This window comes from Apaloderma vittatum, unplaced genomic scaffold, assembly GCF_000703405.1.
Source record: "Apaloderma vittatum isolate BGI_N311 unplaced genomic scaffold, ASM70340v1 scaffold1271, whole genome shotgun sequence".
NCBI classification, from domain to species: domain Eukaryota; kingdom Metazoa; phylum Chordata; class Aves; order Trogoniformes; family Trogonidae; genus Apaloderma; species Apaloderma vittatum.
This window is the reverse complement of record NW_009697161.1, coordinates 3601-17173: the sequence shown is the minus strand read 5'-3', so window position 1 is coordinate 17173 and position 13573 is coordinate 3601. Positions and strand designations below refer to the sequence as shown.

Sequence of the window (13573 nt, the reverse complement as noted above, 5' to 3'; positions counted from 1 at the left end):
GGGCGAGGATGTTGGGGGGGTGCCCCCCCCCCTGCCGCAGCACGAGATCTGGTGTGGTACCATCGCGTCCTGGAGCCTTCCATGCTCCAGCAGCTGGTACCTTTCTAAGCAATATCCCTTAGTCCCCTGTTTTGTTTTTAGCTGGTATTTGGAACTACAGCTGCTACTACAGCAGCAAAACTTAGCCCTGCGAATTCCTCGGGGTGCTGATATGGCCAGTCAGTGCAAAGAGGAGCATTAGCGAGGTCACCCCGTTCACAGGATCAGAGCGGGGCCACAGGCGCCTGTTTAGCTACAGTTGTGCCTCGCGAGAGGATCCCCATGAAGAACTCTGGGTGCGCTCTGCACCCCGGTAATCTTTGTACTTTAGCGGAGTTCTTTACAGGTGAGCTGATCTTAAAATACTTGTTTCTGCAATCACTCTAATCCACCCATTGAATGCGGCACGTTCTGGAATTTCTGGTTTTCTTCTGTGCACCTGAGTGCACCTTTGAAATAAGTTATGTGACTAGCAAAAAGGAATCCCCCCATCTGGTAACAAGTGAAAGGAAGAACTTTTTGAGCCTTTAAACTCACAGCCCAGTTAGACTATTTCTTTCAAATGTGTCCTTTTCTCTGCCTTCCTGTTGGAGCTTCTAGCAGTGGGAATGTTCCTACAGACATGCCAGATTTTTCTACCTCACCTGTGGAGTTTCATTTATTTATTAGTACATACATGCCTCCCAAAACTTTGCTTCCTCAAGCAAATTCAGCTCTGTTGTCATGTTAGGAAATGTGTGCAGACAAGATTTAGAGGCTTCTGGTTTTTTGTGTTCCATAAAGGTGCTGTACTGTACTTGCTATTAGTGATGCAGCCACATTTATTTGTCAGTGGCTATGGTAGTAGGAAGAGTGAGCATCAGGAAACCTCTGTTCTCTCCTCAACTGCTCATTGCTCGTTTTAGGAATTAGGATAGATGATTAGATTCTGTATTTCAGACTTCCCATTCTTTCTCTGCCTTCTGGTAAGTAATATCTGCAGGATGTCTTTTCATAAAAACTATTATTTGAGGGTTTTTTGTTTCTTTTTGTCGTGTATCACTGTTCAGGGATGGTTCTTCGTGTTTTCTCTTACAGAATATTGATATTACCAACTTCAGCAGCAGCTGGAGTGATGGACTGGCCTTCTGCGCTCTTCTGCACACGTATTTGCCTGCACATATTCCTTACCAGGAGCTCAACAGCCAGGACAAAGTAAGTTTGTTGTACCTCTGTACTGCTCCTACAATAAGAATTATACCTGCCTTGTATTAGTTAACACCTCTTCAGAAACCTTTCACTTAGAAGAAAGACAGAAGCTCAGTGGGGCTATTTTTGCCCAGTTGTAAAGAGTTTCACTGGAATCTGTTTGTCAGATACGGAGGGCTGTAGCTTGGACTAAAGTGGATGAGCTATTCAAAGATAAAGAACTTGTGAGTATACCTTACTAAAACAAAAAAGTGTCAACTGGAAAGTGTTGAATCTAGTTTCAGTTTTCAAATATACCTGCCCATTTAAACTTACTGATAAACCAGATGCAAGGTCAGGCTCAGAAGTCATACCTTGATGGTAATCCTTTTGAACTTCTGTTTTGTTTTTACAGAAGAGAAATCTGCTGTTAGCATTTCAAGCTGCTGAAAGTGTAGGCATCAAACCCAGCCTGGTGAGTAACCGTCTCTTAGCAAGGGAAGATCTGCGGCAGCAAGTCGTTCCGAAGCCTTTGTTGCCACGTGGCCAGTCCCAGCTTGCACTGAAAATGTTCGCATGGTGCTAGGGAAGGCTGCATCACCATCTCTGAAAGTTCCCAGTGTTAGGAGAACTTCCAGAAAGAGTTTGTACCGCCAGAGAATTGATGCAATTTGAAGGAACTTCTGGAGATCATCAGTATTGAAATGAGAGCATTGATTATGCCCTCCTCTTGGAAGCCAGTTCCAGATGATTTGTGTTTTCGTGGGCAGACTTGCCTGTTAGACGATTTCTTTCCTTGTGTTTAGTGTTTTAAGAAACAGAAGCACAATCTGCTTATTAAGCTGTTTAAAAAACCTTTTCTAAAACAGTATGATGACAAGGAACAGATAAGTTTAATATGAAGGAAAGACATTATGGGGCTCATGAGCTAAATGCAGAACAAAAGACGTGCAAAGAAGCAACAGTTTAAATGAAGTTATATAGGGATTTGGTCTTTGCTTGCAGATGGAGAAGATCTTTTCAGAATGTAGAAGGCACTGAGCTGTTGTAACTAGTGCCTTAACGAGTTTCAGGACTGCACTAGGCCGGTAGATCATTCCCATGGACTTTGATACTGTGTGTGGCATTAAGGAGCTCTGGAATAGAAGGAGAAGTAATGTTCAGTAGCTACTCAGAGGACCCAGTATGGTCTGCGGGGTGGTGCTTGACTAACTTTTGGTAATGTGTCTGTCCCATGCAGGAACTCAGTGAGATGATGTACACAGACCGGCCAGACTGGCAGAGCGTCATGCAATACGTCGCTCAGATTTACAAGTACTTTGAGACCTGAGATGCAGAGCAAGAGGTGGACAGAAGTGGGGAAGAGAACAAAGAATGCTACAGATGCACTTGATCACTTTACAAATCCACTTGCTCCTCTACCACAACGAACCTAAGCTCTTAGTTTGAAAGAAAGCTCTTCCATAATTTTGATTACATCTGGGACTGCAACCAAATAAATATCCGTTGTCCATCTATACAAACCAAATTCATCTGTAATTTTATTCCCATGTGGAAATTACAAAGCTTTTTTGAACACGTGTAGGATATTTCTGAAGAGGATCCCTTGTGCTGAACAGTGTTTGCCTCAAACCAGACTCCGCCAACAGGAGACCTGCTACAAAAGGAACTTCTAAATCAATGTGGGCCATGCTGGCGCTCAAGGGAGGCTGGGGGATTAATATTAATACTAAAGCTCACAAAAATGCTCTTCTTACCAAAACATGCTTAACTCATCCCAAATACATGTTGTTTTCTTGCCACTGTATATTTTATAAAACATTGTGACATGCACACGAGTGTATAGAACCTCAGCCTGAGTTGTCCTCACACATCTGACCCAAGATGTGTACTAGTTTGCTTGTCATAGCTTAACCAGCAGGATAACAACAGGATCATTTGTAACTCGGAAATCACGCTCTGTTCAATCACCAGTTAGTGAAAAATCTCCGTAAGATCCCATTAGGTGCTGGGACTTCATTTCAGATCAAAGAGAAGTAATCTCTCTGAGGAAAAATAGGTTTATTACTACAACTTTATTACTTGATTACTACGGGAAGCCAGAGCTTGGTTTCCCAGCTGACTGTGCAGGCACAGTTATCATAGGAATATTGCAAATGCAATTAATTGGCTTTAGTCTGCAACATGCCAGTGATCAGGTGATGACTCTCTAAGCAATATAGTGACATCTCAGTAGTTCAGATGTTTGTGGACTGAGAGGAGTAACTTCCTTCCTCTGTGTTGCTTCTGTATAATCAGCACAGATACGTAACTGCTGAAGAGGCAGGGATCTTGAGACAGCTTGTGCCCTGTCCCATGAAACGTAGTCCACAGGACGCTGCTACGTGCTTGGAAGTGACGTTACCCTCTAAAGGAGCACAGTCGTATATTAGTGCCAATGGAAGCTGCAACTTCACAGGTTACAAAGAATGTAACTGGAACCCCTCTCTGTGTCCTGGAAATCTCCAAGGCGCCAGGGAAGAGCTTTCCACCTCAGTAATAATGTTAGTAAAATGTCTGAAAGATACTGTTTAATTTCCATTATACTGTTTCTCTTATTTCACCTCATGAAGTTAATTTTTCTGTTCGTCTCCAAGGACAGCAGGATCAGACAGACTGCTGGGTTTGTTTGAGGAGCAGCTCTTGGAGAGCACGCTTTGTGCAGGACCTCACAGAAGGCTGCCTAGGTGCTTTAGATGATGCTGGTAGAAGAAGGTGGTTTGTTAGTTAGCACGTTTAACCCTGTGACCAGACTTGATGCTTCGTGAGTGTTAGTCGTAGAGAGCTAGGGATCATTTCTCTCTCATAAAAAATAATAGTGCGTGCTCACCGCTCTTAACTCCTGAAGAAGGGCTCGTGAAGTAGGAACAAGCAATTTCACAGAAGAAACTTGATTTCAGGATTTTGGGGGTGTTGCAGGTGGCTGATCTCAGCCGCTGGCTTCCCCCTAGTGCTTTGTTGTTTGGGGTTTTGTAGTATTATTTAATTAGCAAGCAACCTATGTTAGACTTTGGCTTTCTCACAGCTAAATACAGGATTAATGGATGGATGACAGTGGCCAGAGTCAGGGAGCATATTGAGCAGTAGTTGGAGGAATGCAGCGTACGCCTGTTTTGCAGGAGGAGAAGAGCATCACTCACTCTTAGTTTTAGCCTGACATTTATTCTAATCCATCCCTCCCCCCCGAAAAGTCTGACTCTGATCTTTTGAGAGTCTGTCTGATAAAACAGGACAGTGACACACGCTTCCAGTGCCCTCGCACTCTTTGTGTCATCCTATACTGCAAGAAAGAAGTAAACGCCGGCCAGAGATTTCTTTGTGGGAGAGTACTTTCTGCATTGAATTAACTCCGCAGTATTCTTCAACACGCGCTCTGCCATCCCTAGAGACCGTAGGATGAGTTGCTCTAAACGTTCTCAGATACAAGTCTCCTCTCAGGTGATAAGATGGAAAAATAGTGGCTGAACTGAGTTTGTTTAGGACGGCGATCACACTGCTGAGCTCCATTGCCTTGTGGATGCAGCAGCCTCTTTTCCCTGGAGGTGTCCGCTGGCAGAGATCCCGAGTCTCTCCACCGGGCTGTAGTTCAAAGCGTGGTGAAGTCAGCACAGAAAATTCCATATTCCTCAGTGGGCTTTGGATCGGGCACTTGCAGGGATGAGAAAAACTGTTTTAATTCCCAGCGTCTGGTAAACATTTCAAAGTCAGAGGGCTCCGCTTGGTTTAAAAAAAACAAAAAGAGATAGTCTTAACCCTCTGGTCACTGGAAGCGTGTGTTCCGTGTGGCTGTCAGATGCACACGGAATATGGGTGGTATCTAATGTGTCAGTGGCACTCGCTTCAAGCGCTGCTCTGTGGCATTTATTCTGTTTCTCCACTCTAACCTTACAAACCACTCTGATCTAGCAGCTTTTTTTTCCCCCCAATTTCTACAAAGCAATGTTTCTGTCATCTCTTTGCAGCTTATTCTCCCATGCCCCCCAGCAGCAGAAACTAAACACTAATTCTACCTGATTCTAATGGTGTATTCTTAAAAAAAATTACTTCTCTAGGAGATAGAGCAAGGAGTTGTCAGTAAGGAAAATACTCAGTTTCACCATTTGCTCAGTGTTACTTTTCAGTCCTCAGACCTGCAGAATGCCTAATTCTGAAATGCTAATACTTCCAGAGATGCTCTTCCAGATAATTTTTTGAGATTAAGAATGTTGTTTATTTTTGTTCTTCCTTTTGAACCTTGCACAGTTGGATTTCTAGACTTGGATTTTCAGAAATTACTGTTGTTTTCTCATGCTACCTTAACATTTAGAATATGAATTTAAATTTGCCCCCACAAGGTGCTGCAGACCAGCTTGATTTTTAGAAAATCTACAGGCCCATATAAGACATTTCAAATTGGAACTGCAGAATTCAAGTTCTAGCTGCCTTGGAAATGAGAGACTTTGCTGATTAGCTTAAACTAGAGGATATAGAAGTTCTGGGAATCTTCTGGAAATGTCCTAAAATGGAACGTGATGAGATGACCTGGATGGTGTAGCACGTTGTATCGGTAACAGTTTGCCTAAATCCTTTCTGACTTTGCCTCTTTGAAGCAATGGATCTTCACCTGCTGCAGACAGATGAAATCTCTTCACCGTGTGCTCCCAAAATACACAGTCGCTCTTAAACATACCTGCACATGCTTGTACGCGTGTGCTTGGGTAGTCTGCCGGACTACAAGAAACCAAATAGCTGATTTTGGAGGAGCACGTGAGAAGAATGGGTAGGATGGGGGTTTCAGCGAAGTTCCATGGAGGGGTATCGCATTGTGTGGCTGTTGTGCTACAGCTGTTAGAGAGGGAAGGAGAGTCAAGTGTGGAAAGCGTACGATCCAACTCCCAGAATTTCTGGTGAGTAGAGAGAAGGTACGAGATGTTTCATGGCTTGGGAAGGTACAGGGGCGTTGAGAAGTGAGCCCAGAGTCTGCCCTCACAGAAGGTTTTTTGGAAAGGCCGGTGAGCTGTTACTGAAAGTACAAGATGACACTGAGTGGAGTGAAAAGTCCAGCAGGAGGAGAGGGGCATGTGTGGGACCCGGGGCCTGCGGACAGCAAAGGGCACCAGCCCGAGGATCCTTATCCTTGTCATGGAGTGACATTTCTCCAAAGAGTGCAGCCTGGGGGTGGATCTTGGAGGATGAGGAGGGAGGAGAGCAAGGAGCTTGCTGCCTCTGCCAGGTTCCGCTTCCCTTGCCTGTGGCAGCCACGGAAACGCGAAAGGGGACAAAGGTTTCCTGGTTCTTGCTGTGCCGCAGCAAGGCGGCCGTGCTGAGCAGAGGGGTTTTTGACTTACGCACGTTCTTCAGTTTCCTCTCGGTGAGACACAGTCTCTCTGAGTTTTGGCAGGCTTTCTTTAGGTAATTTGAAGTTGTTTTCTACAGGTTTTCCCCGTGGCGTTTCTTGTTTTGTGTGTGCAACCAGCTACGCGCAAGTTTTCTGGCCAAACCAAGTAAATACACGCTGGTGGAATGGTTGATTCTTCCCTGTTTGAGTCCTGACATGGAACTCTTCAAAATCCACTCTCCCTTCCTTGGCAATGGAAATACGAGCAGTGGCTTGTCAGTTTTTTGTACCTCCCTCATCTTTCTGTGCTTACGGTACCGGCTCTTCCAGCAGGGATATCTGACGGGGCAGCTGTTGGCAAAGCTGTGTCTTGCCTATCTGATAAAAGGCAGAGCCTGCATGGGATGAGATGATGCATTTTCCTGTCAGAAGAGGGCTTTTGCCTAAAAAGACTCAGGGCACTGAGCATTAAGACGTTTTTAAACCCAGCAATAACTTCTACTATGCTAGACTGTATTGTTTTTTACCAACTCCGGTGCCATCTAGACTCACCAATAGAATCAAGCTTATAAATGAGCTGCAATTAACATTTTTCTCAGCTGATGATCTCTACATTTTTAACTTGCACGTGTGCCAAATTCCACTGGGCAGTGCTGGACACAATGTTTTTATTGATTGTTGGTCCAGGCTTGAGTTTGTCATATGGGATAATCACTTCTAACAGTTTAGGTACTCTTAGCCTTCTCTATTGGGTACAGATGTTACATCGTAATCTAATTTATACAAAGAGCACACTAGAATGTATATACTAGGCATTGCCAGATTTGGACATGCTAATATTTAAAGATTAACATTATTTAAAAGTATGATGCAAAAATCTGTGTAATATTTCTAATAAATCTTTTTCCGTTTCTGATGTTTGCTGTAATGTTCCCAATGTCTCCATACAAAGTGAGACTCTTCTGCCGTCGCTTGGGAAGCAAGACTCCAAGAGGAGTTCTTTAAGGATGCTCATGGTTCATTGGTTCTCCGCTGGTAGCAAAGAAAATTTGGTCAGAATCTTTTCATAAATATGTCAAGTTCTGGTTTTTTAAATAATTTCGATGCATTAGCCTTTTGGAAGATTGTCCTGGGGATAAAGGAGTGCAAGAGATCCCAGTTTCTGAGACATAGACATGATAGGAGATCATCCTAGTGCAAAGGCAAGGACCGAACACAGAAGAGACCAACGTGTCTCTACCTTAGGAGCTCAGAAATTACTTTTTCGTGCCTGTGCAGAGGCTGTGGGGTGCCTTTGGTGCTGAGCACCAACTGCTCTCCAGTCTGCCTACAGAACTTTCAAAGGTGCTGAGATCAAATTCCGGAATACTTTGCACAGAGGCTGTTTTTATCTCCTGGTGGTAGTGGCAATACTAGAACAATCAAAATCGCTGAGTCAGCAAAGAAAACAAGAAGCTAAAGAAACGGGCGGGCGTTTAAATCTCTTCAAGCCTCTCAGGTATGTCTGTGCAGCTGGGCAAGTGAAATGTTATGGGGAAGAGGCTCTCATTTACATAATCCAAACTGCTTTGCCTTTCCCCACCCAAGTGTCACGTTGCAGCCCTGGGTGTTTCATGCTGGGCTGATCCTTCCTTTCTTGCGGCAACGTCACAGACAAAGCAATGGGGGGTTTTATGATTTGTCTGATCTGGGTAGGTTTATCTCCTGGACATGAAATAGCAAATGAGAGTTCCTAATTTTTTCGAGTTGCCACTGTATTTTATTTTGAAGGTTGGCTGTAGCTCACTTAAAAAGCACTAGACTCAGTGTTTGCACCTTAGTTGTCTTCTGCAAAGGAATTCTCAGACCCAGCCCTGTCTTGCTATCTGGGAATCTCACCATCACCAGGAATGCAGGTTTGTATTATGCTTAAAGTGTAAAGAGCAGGACTCTGAATACTTCAGCGTTCATTGATTGTGTGACCTCGGAGCAAGGCAGTTCCCCTCTGTCTATCTGTGTCTTTTTTGGCTATAAAACCTTTGGGTTTCTTTCATTTGCTGAAAGTTTATGCAGCCTCTGACTGCAAGCTAGAGTTAATATGCAGTATGATAATAGAACTAATTAATAATCAGACCAGATTGGTCTTGTAATGTTTAGTCCTGGTGAGCTGAAATCCTGGTTCTGGCCTGGCTCAGGGAAGCTGGGATCTATCTGGACCCCCCACCCATACTTGTGACACAAGTAGAAATTGCCACGTAACACAGACTGGCATTCAAAGCTATGTGTGACCAACTACCTCATTTCCATCTTCCTGTGACCTGACCTGAGCTCAGCTGACATGTAAAGTTGGTAATTTCTGCCTGTATGTTGCAATAAGTGAGGGGTTTAGGGTGTTTGGTTTTGTTTGGTTGGGGTTTTTTTCCATTAATCAGACTGTTAGATATGCTTGTAGAACATTAGCCTTCGTGTCTAGTAGCACCCAGCAGTTGTGTGATGGGGATAGACTCTCGATGTGGAACAGCAGAAAGTCTTTCTGGCCTTAGACACCACTGAGCAAAAAATTGCACATGCTGAGTCTCAGTCCCATTCCTTGTCTACAAAGAGAGATGAATCTCCCGAGACAGTGCTGTCAGAGTTAATCTGTTCTTTGTACAGTATGCAGATACCAGTGGGTGGCAAGAGACCTGTTATTGCAGCTACTTTAGCTCATGTTTACTTTGGTTTTAAACAAATGATGAAACAAGCTGTCTCTGGCTCTTTAAAATCCTGTCCCCATAATCCTTGCTTGAGCTGTAATTGCTACAAAACACAAAGTCATGCTACCACAGACTGGGGCTCAAAGCTTCAGCCAAATAACCACTCAGAAAAAAAAAGAAAATATTTATGTTAAAGAGGATCCACTGCTCTGCTGCCTGACTCTGGCAGGTGACTGACACTGCACCGGTGCCGCTCGCTCACCGCTTTGCCCTGGTGAGTATGTGCTGGGAAGCCAGAAAAATCAACAGCCCGGCATTCAGGATCTGCAGTTGGAAAAGCTGGAAGATGGTTCTTATTTTTGGTCAGAATTTGCTAAATTTGGCCATTTGCAACTATTAATGTCTGTGAATGTCCTTGTTACCTTTCAGAAAATAGATTCTGCTTAGGAACAATTGATTCTGAAGACCTGCTGCCTCTTCCTGCCAGACTTGGTGTTTCCATTACTGACGTAAACTGTTAGATCTTGCAGTCTCAACTCTTTTCAGAACACGCTCCAGATGCTTTGATTTATTTGTTGGGGAAAGCTGGATTCTCTGTGGAAATTGCCAATAAGTAATATACGTGTGGATATGTTTGCAAGTTGAGGCCAATGTTTTCCCCGGATTATTCATGGCTGGTTGTAGATGGGGTGAGATGACAAGATTCAGGATTGCTTTGCTGCTTGGTGTGCTTCCATTGCCAAGTGTCTGCAAGTGCTTAGAGACATAGATAGAGGCAGAAAGAATAATTCCCTCCCTGACTGGTGCATGTTGTTCTATTTGAGGTGAAGGGGTTTTTATTTGCATCATCGCGGTGCCTCTGGCCCCGTCATGAACCACGACCTCCATGTGAACACACAAACCTGCTCCAAACATGGATTTCAGCATTTTGAGGTTCAGCTGAGCCCCTGGCAGAGACAGATGACAGCAAAATGCCATCACTTGATCTATATTTGAAGCTGAAGACAGTGCAGAACCTTGTTTTTCAGGAAAACCCTTGTTTTCAGAAAAAGTTTATTAACATGTTTTTCAGTCTCTCCCACCCTCTGAGCCAGTCCTGTCTCCCCTTAGCCATGAATAATGCTCATTTTACCCAAAATTTCCAGGCTCCTGATACCTAAATAGGTGAGACCTGTTGTAGTTACCCATGTGCTTGAAAGATAAAAGCCCAAATAGATGGTAGAGAAGCGTAAGCAATACGAGTAGAATAAGGAGTCTTCCAGATGGAGACTTGATGGGCTGCAAAGGTCAGAACCCGGCAGCTGAACTCTCACAGATACAGCTTTTTCGGAATTTGATGCTGGAAAACTACAGGCACAAACTCTGGGTAGCAGGACCCTGAAGTAAATGTCACCCAGAAAAGATGAAGTCAGATTATGGGGGCAATCAGTGTTTTTTTATTGAGCATAGCAGGAAGAAAATGAAAGCCGTAAAATGCCAATGTGGGTAAACATCATTCACGTATCTAGACTGTGAACCGCTGCCCCTTCTTAAGTACATAGCAATGACCGACGTTTTATCCTTACCCACACATCATGAGTTTAAGCTGGTTAAAGAGAAAGTAACAAGATTAAGAGAATTAACATGGGAGCAAGTGCTTTTTCTGACCTTCTGTGCTTGTACGCCTTCTGTGCAAAGCTTCCTTTTACCACTTCTCTTGGCTTTAAAAAAAGAAAGAGCATATAGCAGTTCGAACCCTTGTTCCACCATGCATGGTAATTTTTATCTTCTCAGACAGCTCATCCTTCCTCTCTCATAGTAAACTATTCGCACTCTACTCAAGGAAGGGAGCGAACTCCCCAGGTTGGTGATTTGGCAGGACGTGCCCGATATTCTCCCAACAGGATTGAGCTCCTGGGAAGCAAGGCTGCCACCATGATGCCTTTGCAGTTGGAAAATGTCTGTTGTTTTCCTTGCCAAACTAAAAACTACAGCCAGAGCAGTTGCAGGGAGAGTGGTGAGCATCACCTCTTGCTTGTTTGTAGTGCAGCTACCAGCGTTCAGTTCAGACAACCCGCCCTGTCTGAGTAGCACAGAAATACTAATACATGCATTGCTCAGCCCTTGAGAGCACTTGTACTGCCAAGGCCCTGGAGAGCCATTCCGGGAAGGGAAAATTCAGTCTGAAGCTTGCAAAGGGGCTGATAATGTTAATAATAAATAATCGCCATGGGAGAGCTCAGTCCAGGCTCTTCCCCTTCAGCTGTGATGAAGACATCGCTTCCACAGTGACCAAGCTAGGAAGGTTTCTGATAAAGGCTTGCAGGGATGGAAACCACACTAACCAAGTTCTTGGGCTTCAACAGCGTTTAGCCCTTGGTGTATGCAGCACTTTTGCCAATAGTTATGGGGAAAGGGCAAAGCAGAAAAATCTCATTGTGATGCAGCAATACAGTAGGAACTGTAATAATGATATTGAGGTTCAAAGAGGTTTTGAGTGCAAATTCAGTGCTTGCTGGCAGCTGAGTGTGGAGCCAGAGTGGGACAGGAAGGCTGGTCCCTTCCTCTGCATTGACTGATTGGAATTTTTTGTGTGTATTCTGCAGTTTTCCCTTTGCCACAGCCAAGCTGCCCTTTAACCCCTGAGTGACCTGTGTGGGTCTGCTGTGAAGGCAGCCGAGCTGTTAGAGGTGGAGGATGGTTTTCAGAGCGCTGGCTGGGACTTAGAACACCAGGGGTTTTTGGCTTCTCTGTATGTTACAGCCATCCCCTGCCAGTTGCCAATAATTGCTGTAATAACAGATATTTACAAATCTCACTTCCATCTTGCAAAGAGAAAACGGGCTGAAGGATTTGAATGAAATCTAGTTTCCTCTGGAATCTGAGCATATTTCTCTAGTCAGAGCCGTTGTGATTCACCAGTTCAAATCTTCTCATTGTATTTGTTTGGACCTCCAAATGTCATGATTTTGCAGAAAGCAGAATGGCTTATTGGAGCTCCAAATGTCACATTTTCCCAATGGCTTTAAGCGCTTGGGATAAGGGCACATTTCCCTGCTCTGTCAGGGTTTGGCAGGGAGCAGAGTCGCTTCTTATTGTTGCTGTGAAGTGCTGGTTGGGAGCGAAGCTCTGAAGTCAGGCTTGCCGAGCCGGCACTTTGCACATTTGTTTTCTCGGGACCACGAAGTTGTGAAGGTTTACGCAGGAAGCAGCAGCTCTGGCTGTGAGTGAAACAATCGCAGGTTGTTTGAATTGCAAACGCCGTCGCCTCCTGTCCCCTGTCACCCTGGGCTTTCCCCTGCTGGTGTTGGCCTGGAAACATAACAACGATTCTTATTGATTTTTCAAGGGGAAATTGGCTGTACCAGCTCCACCAACAGCAAGGAGACAACTGGGCCCAGTGCCGCGCAGGTGACGGGGCTCAGCCCTCTGGGGCTTCTGCATCCTTGGCTTGAGCCACAGCTTTCATTTAAAAATCTTGCTGGAAGGAGGTACTTGGCTTCGCATCAGAGGAGGCGGTTAGTAAATAAAATCAAACATGGAGATGAATTAAAAATTTCTTCAAAATGGTATCTTCATACCCTCGCCTCTGCTCAGCCAAATTCCTTCCTTTTTAACTTCACCGCTGTTTGCAGTTTATTTTTTTTTCTTTAGACTTGTGGTGGCTTTTTTGTTTTCTAATGAAAGGTGTAAGATATAACCCACAATTTATAAAGAATTCACACACCTGCATTGTTACAAGATGAGTTCTTGCAGATAATTTAAGTACCAGCCTTAAATTCTGGGATAACAAACATTTACTGTCTGGCAACAACCCCGGGGACTAGGAAAATCCGGGTTTGTTAATCTGCAGTTTACAATCTTACCGTAACTTTTCTGTTTAGTTTCCCAAGGATTTTGCAGACTGGCTGGAAGGCTCCAGTATGGAAACGGTTTTCTCCAGAATTTCACTCTTCCCCAGCCTCTTCCAGGAAAACACGGACTGACAGAACAGCAACAAACCTTTGCCCGTTCACCTCCATCATTGCTTACTTCAGAGCTCATCTGCAATCTTTGACATGCTAATGCCCGGCACAGCAATAAATATTCAGGCAGAGCTGAGTGCTTGTTTCACCTGCCTGCATACCAGGGTCCCCTCAAAAATCCTGTTCCCTTCCCCTGGCTTGCGCAGGCTGTGTGCAGCTCAGCCTGTCCTGGGCAGCACTGCTTTGAAGAGGGCTTTTGTACCTGCTGCGTGGTTTAGGGGTTATAGGGTGTCCTGGGAATCCTTCCTTGGAGCCTTCCTTGGAGCCTAGGACAAGCTGTGTCTTGTCCTGCCAAAGAGCTCAAGAAGTACTAGTGAAGACTTGAGCGGTAG

At 44.5% G+C, this 13573-nt stretch overlaps 1 protein-coding gene across 1 annotated transcript in view; it reads left to right on the top strand.

The window, feature by feature from the left end:
• SPECC1 (sperm antigen with calponin homology and coiled-coil domains 1) overlaps positions 1-2802 on the top strand; it is a gene marked incomplete at its 5' end in the record, with an annotated part of 36907 nt that extends 34105 nt beyond the window's left edge. Inside the window, 3 exons of the mRNA XM_009877280.1 lie at positions 1117-1233; positions 1622-1681; positions 2447-2802. Of these exons, the coding sequence (XP_009875582.1) occupies positions 1117-1233; positions 1622-1681; positions 2447-2536 (267 nt within the window). The remainder of the gene's footprint in view (positions 1-1116; positions 1234-1621; positions 1682-2446) is intronic.
• Positions 2803-13573: the final 10771 nt, after the last annotated feature.